This window comes from Lepus europaeus, chromosome 14 (genome assembly GCF_033115175.1).
Source record: "Lepus europaeus isolate LE1 chromosome 14, mLepTim1.pri, whole genome shotgun sequence".
NCBI classification, from domain to species: Eukaryota; Metazoa; Chordata; class Mammalia; order Lagomorpha; family Leporidae; genus Lepus; species Lepus europaeus.
Window position 1 is genome coordinate 38,301,309 of NC_084840.1, and position 22,750 is coordinate 38,324,058.

General features: G+C 53.4%; 1 protein-coding gene across 2 annotated transcripts in view; it reads left to right on the forward strand.

The window, feature by feature from the left end:
• The window catches only part of CNIH3 (cornichon family AMPA receptor auxiliary protein 3), a 260,846-nt gene that overhangs the window by 208,174 nt on the left and 29,922 nt on the right, over positions 1-22,750 (forward strand). For both annotated transcript variants that reach the window (XM_062210456.1, XM_062210457.1), the window contains exon 5: positions 1,252-1,299. In XM_062210456.1, the coding sequence (XP_062066440.1) occupies positions 1,252-1,299 (48 nt within the window). The remainder of the gene's footprint in view (positions 1-1,251; positions 1,300-22,750) is intronic.

Here is a 22,750-nt window from a genome sequence, read left to right on the forward strand (position 1 = left end):
CTCTGCGGAGCCCCTGAAGCACCATTGGAGGCTCCCAGTGGCATACAGACCCCCGACGTGGCCGGCTGGCGGCTCTGGCCCTGGAAGGCCTTGTGTCCCACGTACCTGCTGGCCCGTGTGATGAGGGCACGAGGCCATTGGATTTAAGACGCTCCCAAACGGCACGTGTTGCTGGGCTCCGTGGCGAGCCCCAGGGTGGCAGTGGAGAGGAGCTGGGTGCTGTGTGTCACTGCTCACTCCTCAGGCTTTGCCTCCTTTGACCGGCTGGGCATTCAGCAGAGCTGTGGAGTCTCGACAGCTGCTCTGGTTGCTGGAGAGAGGACTGTGGTGTGTCGGGCATATGTGCACCTGTGTGCGCGCACACGCAGACACACACGTGTGAAGCAGGATGCCATCTGTCCTCCCGGCCACTCTAATTTGTCCTGATGTGTGCTCCTGCCTCTGGGCTCAAGGGTGCACAGGAGTCACTTCACATGGTGTTCATTTAGGGGAGTGGAAGTGGGCCAGCCACCTGTCCTCTCCCCATCCACGAGGCGTCTCATTACCATTATGTCTGCGGCAGCCAAATTGCCTCGGTAATGAAGCACGGGGTGCTGCCCGCCCCAGCTGTGTCCCGTGTGGCTATGGAAATCAAGAAGAAGGGAGGTGGCAGCTTTGAGTGCATCGTGTGGTTGTCATCAGCTGCCCGGCCTTGGGGTGTCCTCCCTGGGCAGCAGGCCAGACCTCAGAGATGCACTTGGACTTCTTAGAAGGCCTTAGCCTGGGGGCGCGGTTGGTGCCGAAGTTAGTGGGGAGATCACTTTCCTCAGGTGTACTCACTTCAGCCAGTGGACGGAGAACTGGTCCACGAATGAGAAGGCACCTGCCATCGGAGACCTGAGTGGAGGGTCCTCCGAGGAGGGCCGGCTTTAGGCCGCAGAGCTGTCTGTGGTCCCGTGGTACCCGTTCTGTAGTGCGACCGTCTTGTGTGGACGTGGAGGCTGAGACCTCCTGGAAGGACCTGCAGGAAGAAGGGCATTTAAAGCTGTGCTGGGTGAGAGGCAGCCCGAGCCCCGGCTGTTTGATGGGGGAGTTCTGGTGGGAGCAAAGGAGCCTGACAAAGGAGAGGGGGGAAAGCCAGAAACCACTAGGGAAAGCCTGGTGCCCAGGGGGGCTCTGGGTTAGGGCCCCGGGCTCGTGGCGTGGGCTGCTCCCTGTCTTTCAGGAGACCCCCTCACCCTCCCTCTGCTTCCTTCCTGGTGCTCCCGACAGAGGGAACGACTGAGGAACATCGAGCGCATCTGCTTCCTGCTGCGAAAGGTCAGTGCCCGGGGAGGGGGCGGGGGAGGCCTGATGCCTGCACTGAATGGCAACAGGGGTGGGGGAGCTGGGAGCGAGCGATCAGGTCATTGGAAACCTCTGGAGACCAGAGGAGCTCAGGAAAGGGGGTGGCCATCCATCAAAGCGTCAGGTCGGCAGTGGGTGGTTGCAGGTGCCCTCTGGATGGATCTCTAGGCGCTTCATCTTTGTGAGATGATGGATGGCATTTCCAGCTGCTGTCGCTGCACAGCCTTTGTTCCTGCCTAGTGCTGGGCTCAGGAACATGCCCTCCTGACTTCGGGAAGTTTTTAACTGGTATTGGGTTTCCTTTGAGGTTTCTGCGCGTCACTCAATGTGGCAGGTTGATTGGCAGCATTATTGGGAGTGTCAGAGGGGGAGGGTGGGGGTGGTTATTAAAAGGGGGGGGGACATGCTATGCAGGGAGTCTCTCTGAATGGGTGGAGGGGGCTGTAGGCTGCAGCTGCCCTAAACTCATTCAGGAGGCACGCCTGTGCACCTGCAGCTCGGGATTGCTGCTCAGCCAGCTCCATCTGGAGGGGCTGCCTCCCTCTATCAGGAAACGGATTTGCAGGGCAGTTTTGGCAGCAAAATGCACAGAGCAACAACTTGCAGGTAAAATAAGTAGCGTCCGAAGTCTTGAGCCAAAGGACATCCCTGACTTATGTACGGAGAGGATGGACAGCAGGCCACAGGACCTGGCAACCTAAAGGGCATTTCTGAGCCTATCTGAATAGGAGGGAAACCAAATGCTATGCTCAAGCTGACAGAAAGGAAAACATGTTGCAGGCTTTTGAAATTTTGTCTGCATTTCAATAATGATACCTTTCACTGGGAGAGAGTGCTTAATCAAGAAGCCAATTATTTTTCCAGCTAATCACTTGTCCTTGAATGTTTTGTAAGAAACTCCGTTAGAATTCCACATCTTCTGTGGCACGGCAGGGAAGTGTGATTAGATGAGACATGCATGTGAAAATACTGGTGCTCCAAGGGATAAAGAGTAACAGATAACATGACTTCATGAATATGTAAATCACTTTCCTGATCGTACGTTGGACACCCACCGGCTGCTGCAGCTATCACTTCCACAGTCTGTGGATGAAGTAGCGTAGAATGGAGCAAGACCAAATCAGAGCTTTTTTGCTCAGATTCCAGATTGTCCTTTTTTCCCCTGTCTCATCTGTGATTGCGGAGCAGCAATCCCTGTCCACGTCATTTTAGCCCTGCTCGTCCTTCCGTATTGCTGGCTCCTGGACTCTGGCTGCACAGCAGGCAGTGGCCTGTGGCTGCCTCTGCCAAGGGCCTGCTGCTCACAGCCTTAAAGCCCCCAGATCTTTCAAAGGTCAGAGCCCGGGATATGTAAGTAAGCAGACTTTGCAAGCATTAGCATTGCCACTTGCAAATTTGCATATAGTTTGCATACATTTCTAGGAACAGTAGACTGAGACGTTTCACTGCAGGGAACATCGTATGGCAAGTCCCTCTTCCTGCATTTTGCCCTTTTCACTTACTCATGCTCCCCTCCCCCCCGCCCTGTCCTGCCACCTAGGCTGCTTCTTGAAGTTAAACACAGTTGCTGCTCACCGTGGTGCAAAGAGCAGGGTGAAAAGTTCCACACAGACATCAGCGGACACCACATGCAGCCTTGAAGGCTTTAGGCATCGTGACTGGGTGATCACACATTCTGCAGCCTCATGGCTTCCTGGCTCCCAGGAGGAGCTGCCCCGGGGGCTGGGGGCAGCACCCCTTGGCACACTGAGGCAGAGACAAGCCGCATGCCCACAGCTTGCTTTCCACGTGGAACTTGCTCCTTCTCGGCCCGCTTCCTGCAGGCACATCATCCCTTTAACACCGTGTGTGTGCCCTGAACACTTGATATCATTTTCAATGATGTCAGCCTGACTTCTGAGTGTAGTTTCAGATTGTTGGTACTTCTCGCGGGCTGGCTGTTGAGGTCTTGCTGTAGCTCGTGTGTTCTTTTGCTTAACTTGGGAACTCCCTTTACTTTCCGAGGTTCCTGTAGGTACTGTGTGGTTGGTCTCTCTGCTCCCATTAGAATGCCTGGAAGGGCAGGATGGTTCATTGCCTTATCCAGTGACACAGGTGTACACCAGCACTGACCCTGCTGACGGTGCTCAGTAAGTGTTAGGGAGGAGATGTGGCATTGTGGGTTAAGCCACCCCAGGGACACCTGTGCCCCGTAGTAGAGTGCCGGTTCAAGTCCTAGCTGTTCCATTTCATCCAGCTTTCTGATGCTCTGCCTGTGGAGGCAGTGGAGGATGGCTGGGCCCCTGCCAGCTACGTGGGAGCCCCAGATGGAGCTCCTGGCTCCTGCCTTTAGCTTGGCCAGCCCTGGGTGTTGTGGGGATTTGGGATTTGGGGAGTGAACCAGTGGATGGAAGACCTCTCTCTTACACACACACACACACACACACTCATTCTCTCTCTCAAATAAATAAATATTTAAAACGTATTAGTTAAGAGAATAAATGAGTGCTAACTTCTATAACCTAAATCCTCCTCGTTGGGAGCAATGGGATCTGTTCATTTCTTTGTTTCAAGGGTGTTCAAGGTACAGATGTTGCTCCATGTACAGCTTACGTTGTAAAATTGCATTTAACTCGGTGTTGCATTGCCGTCTGACCCAGGAGCTGTCTGGCTGACGGCGGCCCCTGTCCCCGCCCTTTCCTGGCTGCTGATGCCTGCCTCCCCTTTCCGCAGTTTGAACTGAAGCCACGCGGGGTCCTTCAGAACCGAAGGGTATGCGTGAACTGCTGCTTCCAGGACCTGCCTCTGCCCTGGCTGTCCGTGTGGCCCACAGGGTGCGCCTCAGAGCAACTGCACAGGGGGGTAATAATGAAGACATCACTGTCACAGCGTTGTGAGGATGAAGGGAGATGAGACTCGTGTACCCAGCCTTAGTGCTCAGTGCGTAGAGGAGGTTGTTAGCATCCTGACCTCTAGCTGCTACCTGAAAGCTTTATGACAGCCCTGAGCACACGCTGGTGCTGAGTCAGGCCGAGGTACTCTGCGGCCGTGGGTGTGCCCCTCTCTCTTGATGTCTGAGCGGCATCGCAAGGTGGGGCCGCCCGGGCCACATTCCCCCCAACTCCGTTTGATGGGCTTCTGACTTCAGATTCCCAAGCTTTGTGTGTGTACCGGGGTCGGTGGGGAGGGCTGATGGCTCTTTGTTAACATCACCCTTTCTGGGAACGTTCATCCCTTCCAAGAAGTTTCCTGGAACTCGTCTCCTAAACACCCCAGGATGTGATGCATCTCAGCTGCTGATTGTTGTTAAACCACTAAACCACCTCCTCAGCTTTCGTAGGAGAGAGGAAGGGATTTTCAAAGTGGATCCATTTTTAGCTCCATAATTACCAGCAAGTGCGTTCTTTGGGTAATTGTCTGAACTGCAGGATGCTTGTGTCGACTTGTGCTTGTGATTCATTTCTCGTGGCAACAGCCACTTGCTTCTCGCGTGGTTCTCCCCCCAGAGCAGGCTGCAGGCTCGCGGGGCCTCTGAACAGAGCAGGTTTGGAGCAGGAAGCATCGCAGAAGGCAGAGGGTGGTTTGCTGGCTGCTTTGAGGCACATCTAAGGTTCTTGTGGGGAGGAGACTGGGGCCTCCTGTCGCAACTGCAAGTTCAAGGAGTGCTTGGAGGAAGTGAACACGTGTGCCAGCTCTAACAGTTGGTGTGAGAATAAAGAGAAACTTGCCCCGTGAGCAGTGGCCATCAAACCTTGGCCCTGGCTGCCCTGGGGCGGGGGTGGGGGGAGCTATTGCAATGTTTATGTCTCTTAGACCAAGTTAGTCCAGCTTCCGTGAGAGGTGATTTGAAGCCAGACTGAGCCTGTTTAAGAGGGGAGGTGCTTGGGTACAGAGTGTGGAATACCCCTCTGGCCTGAAAACCTGGAGAGTCTCCAGTTCATGTTCTGATTTCCCAAGAGTGTGTGCAGTCCTGCTGCAGGTTTGATGTCAGAAGCTCTAGGGGATGATGTTTCCTTCTCCCACTGAGCAGCTCTCACTAAGGTGTGGTGGAGGAGGAGGATGAATGAGTGGCACTTGGGATGGGTGGGGAGGTTGATGGGAGGGACCAGGTGCCCCAGGTTGAATTCTGGGAAGAACACAGAAGTGGTAAAATCACTGCTGTTCCCACCAATAGCCACCTACCTGGGCCTCCTGCTCCGAGAGCCACACCTCTGTCCTAGAGAGGAGTCGTGGTGTGAAGAGATGAGTAGGGCTGGAATCAGCTGCCGAAATTCCATACTGTGGTTCTGAAAGCAGACGTTGGAGGAGGTGGGGCATGGATGTGACACTTTCACAGCGAGGAGTTGGTGGCATTCAATGAAAACATTGCATTATTCCCAATTCCTTTTTTTTAAAGATTTATTTTTATTTATTTGAAAGAGTTACAGAGAGATGCAGAGAGGTCTTCCATCTGCTGGTTCACTCCCCAGATGATCGCAATTGCTGGAGCTGTGCCGATCCGAAGCCAGGAGCCAGGAGTTTCTTCCAGGTCTCCCACGTGGGTGCAGGGGCCCCAGGACTTGGGCCATCTTCCACCACTTTCCCAGGCCATAGCAGAGAGCTGGATTGGAAGAGGAGCAGCCGGAACTAAAACCGGCGCCCATATGGGATGCTGGCGCTTCAGGATAGGGCTTTAACCCACTGTGCCACAACGCCAGCTCTTATTCCCAATTCTTCATCTTCCTCTGGGCCCGGGACCAGCTGTATAATTTGCAGGGCTCTGTGCAAAATGCCAATGTGGGGTTCCATGTCAACAAATTGCATTCTTATAGCTGAGCGTGCAACCAATGGCAAGGCCCCTCTGAGCTCACTGCACTGATCACACATGCCTGAAGCCAGCGCTGCCTGTGTCCGTGACCTTTGCTGTGCGATCCAGCAGTTCCTCCTGCTGGAAGCCTCTCTCCGCTGATATTGTTGGGCTCTGCTGTGTGATGAGTTAGTCTGTCACGTGGAATGTGGGCAGATGTGTGTGTGAGAGTCAGAGTGAGTGAACGGGGACCTATGAGCCATTGAATGTTTCTGCTCTCTGTCCAGAAATTCTGAAATCAGCCCACTGGTGGGAGGAAGATGAGAGGCATGGGGCACAGACCTGAGTCTACCTGTAGCTGAGAACCAAGCCCCCTAGCTCCGGTGGCCCCCAGCCACCCTTTAGCTGGATGAGCAAGGATAAATGACTGCTCTGTTAAGGCGATTTGTTATATAACGTTATTATGACAGTGGCTACGTGTTAGCAGGCGCATGTGGCACTTTTATAAAGAGACATCTATCTTCTGTGCCAGTCCAGCCATTTGCTGACTCCACAAAGGAGCAGACCGATGGTTCAAGCTCTGCCCCAGTGTCTTGGGGCTCCGAGGGAGCTACGAAGCGCCTGTGCACCAGCACCTCCAGAGAGATGCATGCTGTTTTGGTGCACCGTGTCTGTCCGGCATCCACCTCTTGGGAGGAGTCGTTGGGGAAGATGGGCCTTTCTCTAATTGCTGGCATCTCCTGCCACGAGGGAGTCCCTTGGCTTCGAGTCTTGGTGGCTGTTAACACAGTCCTGCCCGCGGGGCTCTGGAGGGAATGGCAGGTTGTAAGTGAGAGGCGTTAACTCAGAGGCGGCGGTGTGGAATGCCCGGGAGAGACCATCCCTGCTGCAGAGTTTCCAGGCCAGGAGTCTCTGTGGCTGGGGGATTCCTGCAGCTTGATGGGAGCAGTGGCTGCTTCCAGTTCTCGAGTGATTGCTCCTTGCCTTTGAAAGCGTTAACTCTCTAAATCCCCACCGCAGCGACACAAAGTAGGCGCTGTTAATGGCCCCACTTAACAGAAAAAGAAAACTGAGGCTTGGAGAACTTCAGCCTGCCTCTCAGGGTCCCTCAGAGCTGGGGCTCCTCTGTGTCTGCCCAGAGTCCACGTCTTGAATCACCACACTGTGGGACAAGGTGCTGGCTGTCCTCGAAACACACTCCTTCAGGTGACACCACTGCCGTCACCTGGCTCTGCTGATTGGAAGGGGAGACGCGAATCCCGCAGCCAGGCAGTGCGGTGACTGTTCCTCGCCACCGCTGGAGAATTAGGCAGGCTGCCCGCAGCTTGCCTTGACCGAGGAGGGGAAGTGCGCCACCCGCCACTCAGCCTTCCCCAAACCCGGGGGGACAATCAGGCGCGGTGTGGAGCCCAGTCGAAGCAGGGTCTCCCTTTATTGTAAAAGGGAGGTGTATATATAGCTGAGGTACAGAGCGGATGCTACAGAGCGGATGTGGGTGGGTGGGGGGGTGATGTGATGCAAAGGGTTGCAGCCACTCCTATTATACCACCTTAATGATCCTTAGGCAAAAGCACCTTGGGGCTGGGGTGTTTGCCACCAGGGATTTGAAACTTAAAGACAGGTTTTCAAACTCGAGGCAGGCTCAGGAAGTTTCCTCTAGGCCTCTCCGGATTCAGCTTCCCCCACAAGGCAGGGCCTCAGGGACCCTGAGCTAAAGCCTGGCTCTGTACTGCCGGGGCCTTCAAGGCTCTTCTCTCATCCCCTTTACCTTCTTGTCGGAGGAGTGCACCCCTGAAGGGAGTGTTTGAAGAAGAATAAAAATATTCTGGAACCAAACTAGCAACCGGTTCAGAAACCGTGTCTCATGTATAATTTATTTTCAGACACTCTCTGTGGCAGGCTCCCTGTTAGAGGGAAATGTCCCAGCTTTCCCTCTGTGTAAATAGTGGTGCTGTCACGGGGTTGCTGAACCGGAAGCTGGAGGGGGCCGGAGACAGTGCCTGTCCTCACTTCACTGCTCTCCTGGGGCTGCGGCAGGCGAGGGAAAGGCTTGCCAAGCAAGTTCCTAACTAACGGGTGCCGGCTTTTCACTCAGAGCCGCATGGCTGTCCTTGTAAGTCCTCTATCGCCACGATAATAAGGCCTCATAAGCCAGCCACCACCATTTATTGCTGTTTCTCATGATCCCGTGGGTCATCCAGGTTGGCTGGGCTTGGGACAGAGGGAGCATCCTTCTGGGCCTGGCTGGGCTCATGCCTGTGTCTGGCAGTCAGCAGGCCAGTAGCCAATCTAGGTTGGCCCCAGCTGGGAGTGCCGGCTGGGCTCCACTTACATCTACCCATAACTACTCCGTCTTGTTCTCCTGGCCATCCAGAAGCAAGAGAGATGGAAACGCACAGCACTTCTTCAAGCTTCTGCCAGGTTCAACTGTACTAGCACCCTATTGATTGAAGTGAGTCCCATGGCCACACCCAAGGTCAGAGTGGGAGGGACCACAGAGTTCCAGGGCAGTGGGTGTGGCTGATCTTCAGTGATGCTTTGCTGCCTTTGTTGTGAAAGATGATTTGCTAGCATAATAGAACATATGAAGAGCCCTGGGTTGTTGTTGTTTTTTTTTTTTTTTTTGGTATCTGTTGCTAGTTTCTAATCTTTTTGCCTATCTAAGTCACCTATGGAGATTTCTCAACTTGTATCTGCTTAGGAACCACATCCAGAAATTCTGCTCCAGTAGCTCCTGGCCGTTGCAGTCACTTGCACCCTGGAGCTGTCCCGTGGGTGGCCAGGGTGGGGAGCACTGAGTGGCTGTGCGTGTGCAGGTGACTGCTAAGCAGCTCCTCAGGGCCTGGGGGGTTGGATTTGTTGAGGGAGAGGGGAAAGGAGAGGAGCTTCAGTTCAGAGAAGTTGACATAGTGAGCAGATGTGGCCAGCTGCCAGTCCCCATGTAGTGAGCCCAGGCTGAGCAGGGCCCTGCACACCCTGTCTGTCCTGGCCGTGGAGGGAGAGACTGTCTTCCTTGGCCCAAGACTTGGCAGAAGCTTGGTTTTTTTGGTCAATGTGGTACAGGCACAAGCAGCTCACAAAGGGAAGGGGTTCTGCAGCCCACATGGCTTTGGGAAGACAAACTCTGAAATTGTCAGTGCCTTCGGACACATCATTGAGAGTGGCCCCCGAGCCTGGCTGTGCCTCACATCACATCCTGGTGGGTCATTAAATAAGGACTCCGGAAATAAACGCAGAATCCTTGCCACCCGTGGATTAGTTTTATGGGTCCACTTGGCTAAGCCAAGGTGCCCTGATGTGTGTTCAGCATTATTCTGGGTATTTCCATGAGAGTGTCTTCTGGATGAGAACCCCACTGGAATCAGCCCTCTGCAATGTGGGGGCCCCCATCCTGGCACTGAAGGCATTGACCTCCCCTGAGCTAGGATGGCTTCTGCCAGCAGCTGGCCTGTGGTCCTCACTGCAAACTCCACTCCTTCCTGAGGCTCTAGCCTGCTAGCCCACGTTGCAGATTTTGGGTTTACCAAGTCATTAGGATCACATGAACCAATTCTTTACAATCCTGTGGTCCTGCTTATCCATGCAGGACACTGTTGTTCCAAGGCCGTCACTGGAGCCCTGAAATCACTGAGAGTATCAAACCCTGTACGCTCCATGTCCTTTTCCTGTACATCAATATCAGTGGTAGTGATTAGTTTATAAATTAGGCACAGTTCGTAAGACGTTAACAGCATAACTAATAATAAAGCAGAACAACAAAACCATACCTGTTGTACAAGTTATATGAATATGGTCTCTTTCTTGTTCTCTCAAAATATCTCACTGTACATATACCTTTTCATTGGAATGTACCACTTTTTTTTTTAAAAAAATTACTTATTTGAAAGTCAGCTACACAGAGGAGAAGCAGAGGGAAAGAGAGAGAGGTCTTCGATCCGATGGTTCACTCTCCAACTGGACACAATGGCCAGAGCTGTGCCGATCCGAAGCCAGGAGCCAGGAGCTTCCTTTGGGTCTCCTACACAGGTGCAGGGGCCCAAGGACTTGGGCCATCTTCGACTGCTTTCCAAGGCCATAGCAGAGAGCTGGATCAGAAATGGAGCAGCCAGGTCTCGAACCGGTGCCCATATGGGGTGCCAGTGCTTCAGGTCAAGGTATTAACCTGCTGCGCCACAGTGCCGGCCCCTGAATGTTTCACTTTATAGCATCTCTTTGGCATGTCTAAGCTGGGAGCAACAGCACTACCCTTGCACTTTGGGGCCATTATTAAATAAAATAAAGGTTACTTGAACACAAGCACTGTGATACTGTAAGAGTTGACCTGATGACCAAGATGCTTACTTAGTGAGTAGCAGGTGGGTAGCATACATAGCATGGGGACACTGGACCATTCATGTCCCAGGTGGGACAGTGTGAGAGTCATCACACTACCAACTATGCAGAATGGCATGCAATTTACAACTTAGGAGTTATTTATTTCTTGAATTTTCCCTTTAGTAGTTTTGGAACATGGTTGATCATGGGTCGCTAAAACCACAGAAAGTGAAACTGCTGATCCAGGGGACCTGTTGCAGATCTCTGTCTCCACACACACCTGGTTGGCTCTGTTTCTCTAGAGAACTCCGGCTGTGACAGCGCCCTTAGTCCTGGCAAGTTCAAGTTCAGTAAGTTTGTGGGCGGGCTCTGGAACTGCTGTGGAAGTGAATCCTCACGCAACCCTGCGACAGGGGTGAACGCGTCTGCTCCCCAGAGGGGAGACGTGTTGTTCAAAACCACTGGCTCGAGTCCACGTCGTTCTCCTCATCCCTTTCCACTTCTGTTTGCATGGGCAGGAGCAGGTTGTTTCCAGACCATCACAGAGCTGCCCTCCGTAGGCCCAGTCGAGAGAACGATGGCTGCTCACTGCCCCCTGTGGTCTCCGCGACTGCATGGACCAGAAGGAGTAGGCTGGCCAGCTCACTGCAGGCTTCGGCAAAGCCGCATCTCACAGCCTGGCCTTCTTGCTCTGAGAAGTCATCAAATCATTGACTGTTCTGGTAGCAATAGCCTGGGTTTTCCTGCTATCTTTCTCCTTTCATGACTGTAAAAAGGAACGCCGGGTGTTGCAGGATGCGTGGGAGGCAGCAAAGTGCACTGGGCTGTGGGCTCAGCTGTGAGTGGAAGAAGCCCAGTGCACCTGTGGCTGCACGTGGCAGAGCTCACTTGGGGTGGGGGGAGCAGGGGAGGGACTGCCCCACAGTCACATGGAGACACAGGCTCCTTCCGCCTGTGGAACTCTGGGACCTTTCAAGAAGCAGGATGGAGGAGGGGAGAGGAACAGGCCCAGAAGTTGCTCACTCCACTTGCTCTGGACTTGGTGAGCAGCTCTTAGGCAGATGGCCACAGCTGCCCTCACGATGAGGGACTCTGTGCTCAGCTACCGGGCAGGGATTGTTGTGGGCCTTGGTGGACAGCGCACCGCGGCCAGGGCAGGGCACAGGGCTGCCAGTGCCCCTCAGGGGCAGTCTGTGCAGTGGGGGAGGGACGAGACTGGCTGTCCCCAGTGCTTTGAGACGGTGCCTGGAGGGGCTGGGCGTGGCGAGAGTCCTGGTGTTGGCCTAGATGGAACCCAGTGGGCACCAATTTGCATTCATTCGGTGGAATTTATTAGCAACTGCTATGTTTATAGTCCGTATTATGCATCAAGGATGTGTGTGTGTGTGTGTGTGTGTGAGAGAGAGAGAGAGAGAGAGAGAGAGAGAGAGAGAGAGAATGTGTCAGTTGTAAGGACACGCTCAGTTCAGCTTAAAGACCTCTTGCTTTTTCTCACCATTCCCGAGAGTTCCGCAAAGCCCCAATCATACAAAATTTCTTATTATAATTGCTGATACTTGCACCTTACAGCTATGTCCTCGAGGCAGGGATCATGTCCCCCTGATTTCTGTACCTGGTGTCTGCTTCATATTAATTAGCTAAGTGGATTAGTGAATGTAAGACCGGCAACCACCTAATGCCATGGACTACTGCGCCAGGTGGAACTCTCCCTGGTGAGCTGAGATCAGGGCGCGGGGAGGAGACCAAAGTCAGGCCGGCGGCGGGTGTGACATGCTGCCTGGAATAGAGCCTCCTCAGTGCCCGGTGAGTGGGCGTCGTAATGGATGCAGTCACGATGCTGGTTTTCCACCTTGGCTGGACGTCAGAGTCACCTGGGGAGACTGAAAAATGCTGTTGCCTGGGTGCTGCCCCCAGCGTCTGCAATTTACTCTGAGCGCAGCCGGGGCCCTGGGCTGTGAGTCACTGAGTTGGAGGGTGCACGGGTCTTTGGTAAGTAAACGGGGAGGCATTTGCACTCTCTGTTTGCCAGGGTCTGATTCAGGGGCCATAATTTTCTAAATGGTGCCCAAGTAAAAGCAGTCATTTGCCAGCAGGAGCCCAAGTGGGCCGAGGGAGTCGGTCCTCACTTCCAGGATGGTGGCCAGGGCAGAGAGGGACTCAGGGCACGTGATCCACAGGCAGCTTGTTTTTCTGGGTGCCAACTTCGCTTCCACATGCTTGGTTTTTGAAAAAGCATGATGAGAAAGAAAGATTCCATTTGTCAACCCCCCAAATGCTCATCCTTCCAAATAGTCATTCTTGCCCTTTTCCAAATCGCTGGAGAGGCAGGAAACGTTTTCTGGGTTGTGTTTCTAGGCCACACGACAGAACAATATTGCCGGCTCTCAGTAGCCTCCGGTTCTCTGTAGCATTCTCCAGGCTCTGCCTCTCACTCTCCACTTTTACTGCCCCTCCGACGGTTAAAAGTGGGCACCAGCCTGTCACCAGGCAGGGGTAGCGGAGGGAGCCCTTGGACATGGATGAGGATCCTTGGGCCCAGCGTGTGCCCAACTGCTTCTCATGCTCCAGATGTAACTTCTCCCCACGGAAAAGCTGCATTGCCAAGTTATCCTGCTGGCTCCATTTGCGACTTATATGGGACTTGTTATTCTTTGAGCCATTTGGGGCATTGGTCCGCCTCCAGCTCAGAGTTTCACTGGCTCTGATTCCTAAGCTGTCTCTGTGGCACAGACAATTATACAACACATGGAGTTTGGTCTCATTAGGATAAGACTCAGCAATAGACAAGAATTTGCACTGAATACGTTAAAAGCACTATACAGATGCAAAGTGCCATTATTATAAGGGACAGAGAAGCCATACAGTTCCCTCTCTCCATCTGCCACATGGTCAAAGCAGTGATGAAATTCTGGGGGACATGATTGCCGATTATAGCACAGGGAGGTGGGTGGGGAGCACACAGGCAGAGCGGTTCCACTGTTGTCTTCTAGTGGTGACGTCACCACTGCCCCCACTCAGCACACCAGCAGAGGTAGTGGCAGCGTGGCTGGTGTCCAGGTGGAGCCCCTCAGGCCGGTCCCTCCCCCCAGGGAAGGAGGCGTGGTTCAGATCACATGATCAAGACACACAGGTGAGATGAAAGCACGTCTTTGAGGGTCCGCACGACTTAATGTGTGAGGTAGACTTCACCCCGCCACTGTGGCACCTCAGGTTTTTAATCAGTGCCAGCAGAGAGATACACGGAAAGACAGGCAGACAAATAGATGGACAGAAGTTTACCATGCGTAAGTTTAGTCCCCAGATAACCACAACAGCCAGGGCTAGGCCAGGCCAAAGCCAGGAGCCGGGAACTCTATCTGGGTCTCCTACATGGGTGGGCAGGAACCCAAGCACTCAAGCCCAGGAACCCAGTATGGATGAAGCACCCCAACTGGTGTTATAATGACTAGGCCCACATTTGTCTCTTGGAGTGTTTTTTTTTTTTTTTTTTTTTTTTTTTACAGGCAGAGTGGACCGAGAGAGAGACAGAGAGAAAGGTCTTCCTTTTGCCATTGGTTCACCCTCCAATGGCCGCCGCGGTTGGCGCGCTGCTGCCGGCGCACCGCGCTGATCTGATGGCAGGAGCCAGGTGCTTCTCCTGGTCTCCCATGGGGTGCAGGGCCCAAGCACTTGGGCCATCCTCCACTGCACTCCCTGGCCACAGCAGAGAGCTGGCCTGGAAGAGGGGCAACCGGGACAGGATCGGTGCCCCGACCGGGACTAGAACCCGGTGTGCCGGCGCCGCAAGGCGGAGGATTAGCCTAGTGAGCCACGGCGCCGGCCTGGAGTGTTCTAATAGTGGTGATGGCAATGCTAATAGAAACCCAGAGTGATGGGCATTGGGTCACTTTGAAGTATTGATGAAGTATTTTAAGTGCAAATATTCTTGTCTTTAAAAGGAAGACAAGTGTGGGAGAGGAAACTTAAAAGGTGTAATACTTTATAAAATGTTTGCTCTGGGGGATGGCACTGTGGCATAGCGAGTGAGTTAAGCTGCTGCTTGCGATCCCAGCATCCGATATGGATGCTGGTTCATGTCCCAGCTGCTTCACTTCCAGTCCAGCTCCCTGCTAATGTAGCTGGGAAAGCAGCAGATGATGGCCCAAGGGCTTGAGCCCCTGCCATCCATGTGGGAGACCTAGAAGAAGCTTGTGGCTCCTGACTTTGGCCTGGTCCAGCCCTGGCTGTTCGCCCATTTGGAGAGTGAGCCAGTGAGTGAAAGATCTTTCTCTCTCTGTCTCTCCCTCCTTTTCTCTCTGTAATTCTGCCTTTCAAAACACATCTTAAGGGGCTGGTGCTGTGGCACAGTGGGTTAATGCCTGGCTTGAAGCACCAGCATCCCATATGGGCACTGGTTCGAGTCCTGGCTGCTCCACTTCTGAACCAGCTTGCTGCTAAGGCCTGGGAAAGCAGTATAAGAAGGCCCAAGTCCTTGGGCCCCTGCACTCGCGTGGGAGACCTGGAAGAAGCTCCTGGCTCCTGGCTTTGGGTCAGTGCAGCTCCGGCTGTTGCGGCCAATTAGGGAATGAACCAGCGGATGGAAGACATCTCTCTCTTCTTCTTCTTCTCTCTCTGTGTAACTCTGACTCTCAAATAAATAAATAAATCTTTAAAAAAATCTTAAAAAATGTTTGCTTTCCTCAACAGACTATAAAGTTAGTAAGGGCACTATATAATACGGTCACTGCTGTATTATATTCCACTACATGACATCACAGCACATCTGTAATGAAATATCCGAGCCAGCTGTTTCATAAAGAAAGCTCACCGTTTGGAGGCTAAAGGTCCAAGATCGGATGACCTCACTGCTTTGGCCTCTGGCGAGGGCCCAGTGGCAGAGGGCAGTGTGGGAGGAGCGTGTGTGGGAGGGAGGGAGGGAGGGCACGTCACAAGACAGGAAGCCAGGGGAGGTTGAGGGGTGCGCTGGCTCTGGAGCAGCTCACTCTGTTGAGAACTCAGGGTTCCTACAAGAGCCACTGCTGTTCCTTCTGAGGACAGCTTCCCCTAGAGCTGGAGGACACTCCCCAGGGCGCCAGCTCTGGAAGTCCCAGCACAGTTCCATCACACTGAGGACAAAGCCTCCGGCACAGGAACCCTCGGAGACAAACCACATCCAAACCGTAGCAGCCGCTTAGTGCTTGCGGAGAAAACGACACTCAGCCAGTCATGCTTTGCTGCTGCAGTGAATGGGTGCCTGAGGGGCGCGGACCCTGTGGAGGCTGCGCTGGGCACTGGGCACATTCCCTGCCACATTTCACCTGTTATTCTTGCAACCCCCACCAGGGGCTGGAAAGCTGGGACTCAGCAGGGCCGGTCCCTGCTCCAGGGTACTCTGTACGCGCTGGTCAGCCTGTGACCCCCAGACTCCCGCCCTTCATAGTTGCCCTTGGGGGTAGAAGGTGTGTTTCCCTGCTTTTTGCAGGGCAGCACTCACTGGGCGGCTTCAAAGACAGACACCTTCTCTTTTGGAGGCTGGAAGTATGGTGTCAAGACGTTGGCAGGGCTGGTTCCATCGGAGGCGTCTCTTCTCGGCTCATAGATGCTGTCTGCTTCTAGGGTCTTCACCTGGCCCTGTGTGTGTGTGTGTGTGTATCCTAATCCCTCTGTTTTATAAGGACATCAGGCATATTGGATTAGAGCCCACCTTAGTGACTTCATTTTAACGTAATTATCCCCCCTTTTTTATTTGACAGGTAGAGCTAGACAGTGAGGGAGAGAGACAGAGAGAAAGGTCTTCCTTCCGTTGGTTCGCCCCCCAAATGGCTACTACGGCCAGCGCTGCGCCGATCCGAAGCCAGGAGCCAGGTACTTCTTCCTGGTCTCCCATGTGGGTGCAGGCGCCCAAGCGCTTGGGCCATCCTCCACTGCCTTTCCGGGCCATAGCAGAGAGCTGGCCTGGAAGAGGAGCAACCGGGACTAGAACCCTGTGCCCACATGGGATGCCAGTGCCGCAGGCGGAGGATTAACCAAGTGAGCCACGGCGCCAGCCCAACTTAATTATCTTTTAAAAGACTCCCGCAAAGGACATTTAGCAGGTACAGGGTTGTGGATGGATAGGAGAAATACTCGCTAATGCACTATAGCAAGGCTCACGATGGTTGATGATAAGTTGTTGCTAATAGAGTGGATTTTGAATGTTTCCAGCACAAAAGAATGAGAAATGTTTGAGGTGATAGATATGCCATTTACCATAATCTGATTCTTATATACATGTATTAAAGTGTCACAGTGTATGTATATAAATATGTACAATTATTATCTTACAATAAAAATTTAAAATGACCCCTTCCAAATGCTATCACATTCTGAGCCACTGGGGATTAGGACTTCAGTGTGTGAATTCGATGGGGTGGGGAGGAGGGCACACAATGCAGCCCATGACAGGATCCCTGTGCCGGAGAAGAGCTTACACAGGAGCAGTGTCCCTTGGTTAGAAGAAACGATTGGCCTGCCCTTGAATTCTTCTCCTTGGAGAGTGGGCCCCTGAGTTTGGATTTTGCTAACATTTTCACATCACCACAGAGCTAATCCAGAGAGACAGCAACGCAGGATCCTCTTTCCGTTGGATTTTCTTGGGGTTGTCAGAGTGAAAAGCAGGCATACTCCGAGCAAGCCTGGGAGGCCTCTCCCCCATCATCTCCAGTGACAAGTCCCTGGGGCCCGCTCCTTTGTGCTACCACATCCCCTGCAGGGGGCAGCACACAGAGGCAGCACCCGCGCCTGGGTGGTTGTCTCAGTGCTTGTTGGCCAAGAGTGGGTCGTGCACCGTCCTAATTAGCTCCAGTGCCTTCTCCCCTGCAGGCACAGGGTCAGGACCACACTCGTGTGGGCTGTGTTAGCTTCAGAACCAGTGCCAGCTGCTGAGTGGAGCTGGCGTCAGGTAATTATTGTAACTATTTTTGTTTGTAGGACAGCCCTTCCCGGGAGATCTCAGGCACTCGGCTGCCCAGAAGTTGTCACTTAGCGGGACAGCATGACCCGCGCTGGGGCTGAAGGAACTAATGAAGAGCCCTGCCACCCATGGTGCCGTGCAGGCCGCCCGGAAGACGCCAGCCTGCGGCTCGGTCTGCTGGGCGGGCAGGGCAGAGGGGCTCGGTTCTTGGCTGGAGGAAGCACATTTCCCTGGACGTGGAACATAGCTCCTTGGCAGTTCCTCGGTCCATTTGTGCTACTGCAACATAATGCCCTGGCCTGAGTGCTCAAGCAACAGAGTTTTATTTCGCACAGGTCTGGAGGCTCGGAAGTCTGCAGTCAAGACATTGGCCCGTTGGGTGGCTGGGGAGGACCCTTCTCCTGGTTCATTGGTGGATGCCGGGCTGTGTCCTCCCTCGCGTGGACCAGAGGAAGCGAGCTCTCTCTGCACTCTCATAATCACACGAGCCCTGCCCACGAGGGCTCCACCCCGAGACCTCGTCAAATCCCAGGGCTTCCAAAGCCCCCACCTCCTGATGCTGCCACATAAGGGGTAAGGTTTTGACCTAGGAAGTCAGGGGGACACAAGCCTTCAGCTTATAGCACTGCCTTCAGTAATGTTTTTTCACCACAACAACAGCTTATGCCATTGTTATACATGGCGTAAAATACAGCAGACATTGTACAAAGTGCTTGCTTGGCTGATCTCATGGAAAAGTTCAGCCCTCCGATGTGGGTGTCATTGTGGTCCCCCTCTTACCGATGGGGCAGAGAGGCTATGTAACTTGGGCTCTAGTATGTGCAAAGCAAGGATTTGAATCCAGGTAGTCTTACCCTAGAGCTGGCTCTTTGTTTTTTCCTTATTAGTTGTTGTTTGTTTGTTATTTATTTATTTAAAAGACAAAGTTACAGAGACAGAGAAATCTTCCACCTACTGGCTTACTCCCAAATTGGCTGTAACAGCTGGCGCTCAGCCAGGAGGAAGCCAGGCACTTCCTCTGGGTCTCCTATGTGGGTGCAGGAGCCCAAGCACTTGGGCCATCTTCGGCTGCTTTCCCAGGTGCATTAGCAGGGAGCTGAATCAGAAGTGGAGCTGCTGGGACTCAAACCACTGCCCATATGGGATTCTGACACTGCAGATGGCAGCCTAATCCACTGTTCCACAGTGCTGGCCCTCTGTTGTATTTTTTTTTAATGGGAAAGTTTTTTTTTTTCTTTAAAGATTTATTTATTTGAAAGGCAAAGTTATGGAGAGAGAGGGAGAGGCAGAGAAATCTTCCATCTACTGGTCAGGCCAAAGCCAGGAACTTCTTCCAGGTTTCCCATGTAGGAGGCAGGGGCCCAACCACTTGGGCCATCTTTTGCTGCTTCCCCAGGCCATTAGCAGGAGCTGGACTGGAAGTGGAGCAGCCAGGAAACAAACTAGAATCCATATGGGATGGAGGCATCGCTTAACCCTATTACCCATGATACCAGCCCCGGGAAAGGTTTTATTAGAGCAATTGGTTCCCTCAGTTATGGCAGCTGAGAAATCCCACAATGGATCACCTGCAGGCCAGAGAACCAGGTAGTGTGGCTCAGTCTAAGTCCCGGTCGCAGAACCAGGAAAGCTAATGGTGTCTCTCGGTCCAAGGCTGTTGATCCAAGAATCCAAGAAACTGCTGCTAAGTCCCAGAGCGCAAAGGCTAGAGCTGGGCTTCTGATGTCCAAAGACAGACAGTGGGAGTTTACCCCTCCTTTGCCCTCTTGTTTCATCCTGGCCGCCTGCTGGTTGGATGGTGCCTGTGTTCTTTTAATTATAAAAGCAGTATGTCCTTATTTTGACTAATAAAATAACGTGAAGATAAGATGAAGAAAATACTAATGCGCTCTCCCTCCTTCCTCATTACTAACTACAACATACTGGGGTTAAAAGCCTGGTCTAGGGTGTTCACTGTGGCACAGCAGGCTAAGCCATTGCCTGGGATGCCTGCATCCTTTTTGGAGCACCTGGGATCGAGTCCTGCTCGCACTTGCCCATCCAGCTGCCTGCTAATGTGCCTGGGAAGGCAGCAGGTGATGACTCAAGTGTGAGAATCCCTGCCACCCAGGAGGAGATCCAGCTGGAGTTCTTGCTCCTGCTTTGGCCTCATGCAGCCCTGGTTGCTGCAGGCATTTGAGGCATGAGCCAGTAGACAGAAGCTCGCTCGCTCGCTCCCCACCCCCTTCTCTCTCTCTCACTCTCCTTTCTCTGTTGCTCTGCATTTCAAATAAATATTTTTTAAAAAAGTTATGGGGCAGGGGGGAGAGAGAGAGAGAGAGCCATCTTCCATCCAATGGTTCACTCCCCAGAGGGCTGCAAGAGCCAGGGATGGGCCAGGCCGAAGCCAGGAGCCAGGAGCTGCTTCTGGGTTTCCCATGTGGGTAGCAAGGGGCCTAAGCACTTGGACCATATTCTGCTACTTTTCTCAGGCCATTAGCAGGGAGCTGGATTGGAAGTGGAGTAGCCGGGTCTCAAACTGGCACCCATATCAGATGCCGGCATTGCAGGTGGTGGTTTTACCTGCTGTGCCACAACACTGGGCCCTGAATAAATAAGTCTTATAAAGAGAGCCTGGTTTTTGTACTCATATCTATGTGTACATCCAGACAGTCAAAATCCGTGTGAACATACTATGTGAAGGAACTTCAGAAAGTTCGTGGAAAAACAGAATTAAAAGATAAGTTTTTGGGCAGACGTTTGGTCTAGTGGTTAAAACACTGAGGTGCTTGTACCTTGTATTTCCTAGTTTCAGCTCCAAATTCCAGCTTCCTGCTGATACAGGTCTTGGGAGGCAGCAGTGATGGCTCAAGTAATTGAGTCCCTCCCACCCACATGAGAGATGGGGACTAAGTTCCCAGCTCCAGGCTTTGGCCTGGCCCAGTCCTAGCCATTGTGGGCATCTGGGGAGTGAACCAGCAGATGGGAGCTATGTCTGTCTCTGCCTCTGAAATGAAATAAAAGGAAATGTTTCTTTTGATATAAAAAAATCTGGAAATCGATGCATAATTTTTGCATAGTCTGCATTCTTGTGACTGTTTTGAAGACCCCTCACATGCGTGGTTGGGGGTGGGCTAGCTAGTGTGACTGTTTTTTTCTCCAGATGCCATTATAACGTGGGACTCCTCCAAGTTAATAGCTTTAGGTCTATCCTAAAAATAATTGCACAGTCCACATAATGTACTCAGTCACTTCCCTATTTATGGACCTTCTGTGTGGCTTTAGTTTTGCTTGGTGCCTACCAATAACCCTGCAATAAGCAGCTTTGTGTGCTGCGTCCAGGAGTGAGACTGTCACACCAGAGTACATGAACTCGTATTTTTCTAAAAGCTGCCGGGCGACGTTCCCCAAGAGGATCAAGCAGTCTGTGCTCCCATCAGCAGTGTAAGCGGGGGTCTGTTTCCCTCCAACACTGTCACCCTGGTGGGGTGCTCCAGGAGCCCCCAGGCTGGCCCCTCCCCAGTTCCCCAGGGGTAGCTCTAGGAACTTGGAGCAGTCGAGAACTCGTTCTCATTTCCCAACCTCAGCACATTCAGGCCCCCTGGGAACTTGGCAGAACTCTAGGGTCCAGATGCAGGGCGTCTTCCCCAAACAGTGGTGCCAACTTTTTCACATCAGGCAGGACACACACCATTGTTTCACCTGCCACCCTGCCTGTTACCCAGGGTGCACTGGTGTGACCCCCATGGCTGCCTCCCAAACAGTGGTCCAAATCCCTACTCCCCGGGAGGTGCACCCTGACAGGTGCAGGAGCCAGTGCACCGAGACGCTGTCCTCATCCAGTCACGGCACGATGGGCACACTGTTGTCCCCTGCCCTGCGACAGTCACTCTGAGAACGCACCCTGGGCTCACGTGGGAGGCCTGCAGGGCAGCAGCAACGTGGGTGTGATGCGGGAGGGACATGCAAGTGCTTACTCTGTGTTGAACCCGCTGGTGGCCTGTGATGGTGCTAAGAGAGCCACATCGTGGTCAAGGGGTATGGACAGGATGTTTTCAAGAGCTCCCCAGGGGATTCTAATGGCTTGCAAAGGTTCAGTGGTTCTGCTAGAGACCACGCAGACACCAAGATCCTGACTTGCTTCTCCCTCCCTTGCCCTTTCCCCTTGCCCTTTCTCTCCCCTCCTTTCTCCTACCCTTCTGCCCCTCTCCTCCCCTCCCCTCCCCTCCTCTCTCCTCCCCCCCCCCTCCTCTTCCCTCTCCTCCCTCTCCTCCCCTCTCCTCCTGTCCCCTCCAGCCAGCAGCAGCCTCCCACCCCACCGGGCTGCAGAAACACCCTGGCTGTAGGGGCTGACTTCTGACTTCTGTGTCCAAACCTCACTGCTGCATTGGAAATGCAGGCGGTGGGGCCGGCGCCTCAGCAGGTTGTGAACGCTGCCAGGATGGCTGTGGTGTGCGGGCGGGGGAAGACCACCATCCTGATTCTTTCCAGAAGTGGAGCCTCTTCTGACCTCTTAAGACCCACCCCTGGCAGCTGCTCAAAGCCTTGTTTCTGCTGTTGGAGGTGCAGGAGATCTCGGGGCGCCAGAGCTGGCAGCCGGGTCCCCCTCCATGGCTCTCCCCTCGGGAGGGGAGCAGGTCAGCCACCAGGGCAGCCTGCATGTGTTGGTGGGCGTGAGTGATGTAGCCTGCTTAGCTGAGAGGGTCCCAGACTGTGCTCACATTAGCATCATCTGGGAGAGGTTTAGAACATCCTGAAGTCAGAATTTATCCCAAACCAGTGAAGCCAGGAACCTGAGGGAGCGGATCCAGCATCAGTATTTTAAAAAATACTCCCAGGTGTGGCCTGCCAGCATGCAACTGGGTTTGAAAACAGTGCTCCAAGGAGCACTTTGCAGGCATCACTTGTCACAGCTGCCAGTGACGGGGCCTGGCAGTGCCCACAGCCAGCTGCTGATTCTCTGTTAGCCTCAGTGCCTTGACCTGCCTGGTGGTCTCTTGCTAGTATCCCTACCCAGTTCCAGAGCTAAAAATAATTTCTGACGCAATGGTTTCCTGGAAGATAGACGTTCATCTTTTGTCACGAAGCAAACATATTCCTAGGCATTTTCTACATGTGAGCTATTTCCTGGTCCTGCAAGGACTCTGTTAGGGCCATCACCAGGTGTTTACGGAAACGGGTGAGCACTTGCATGTCCCTCCCGCATCACACCCATGTTGCTGCTGCCCTGCAGGCCTCCCACGTGAGCCCAGGGTGTGTTCTCAGAGTGACTGTCGCAGGGCAGGGGACAACAGTGTGCCCATCGTACTGTGACTGGATGAGGACAGCGTCTCGGTGCACTGGCTCCTGCACCTGTCAGGGTGCACCTCCCAGGGAGTGAGGGCTTGGGCAGCTGTTTCGGAGGCAGCCATGGGGGTCACACCAGTGCACCCTGG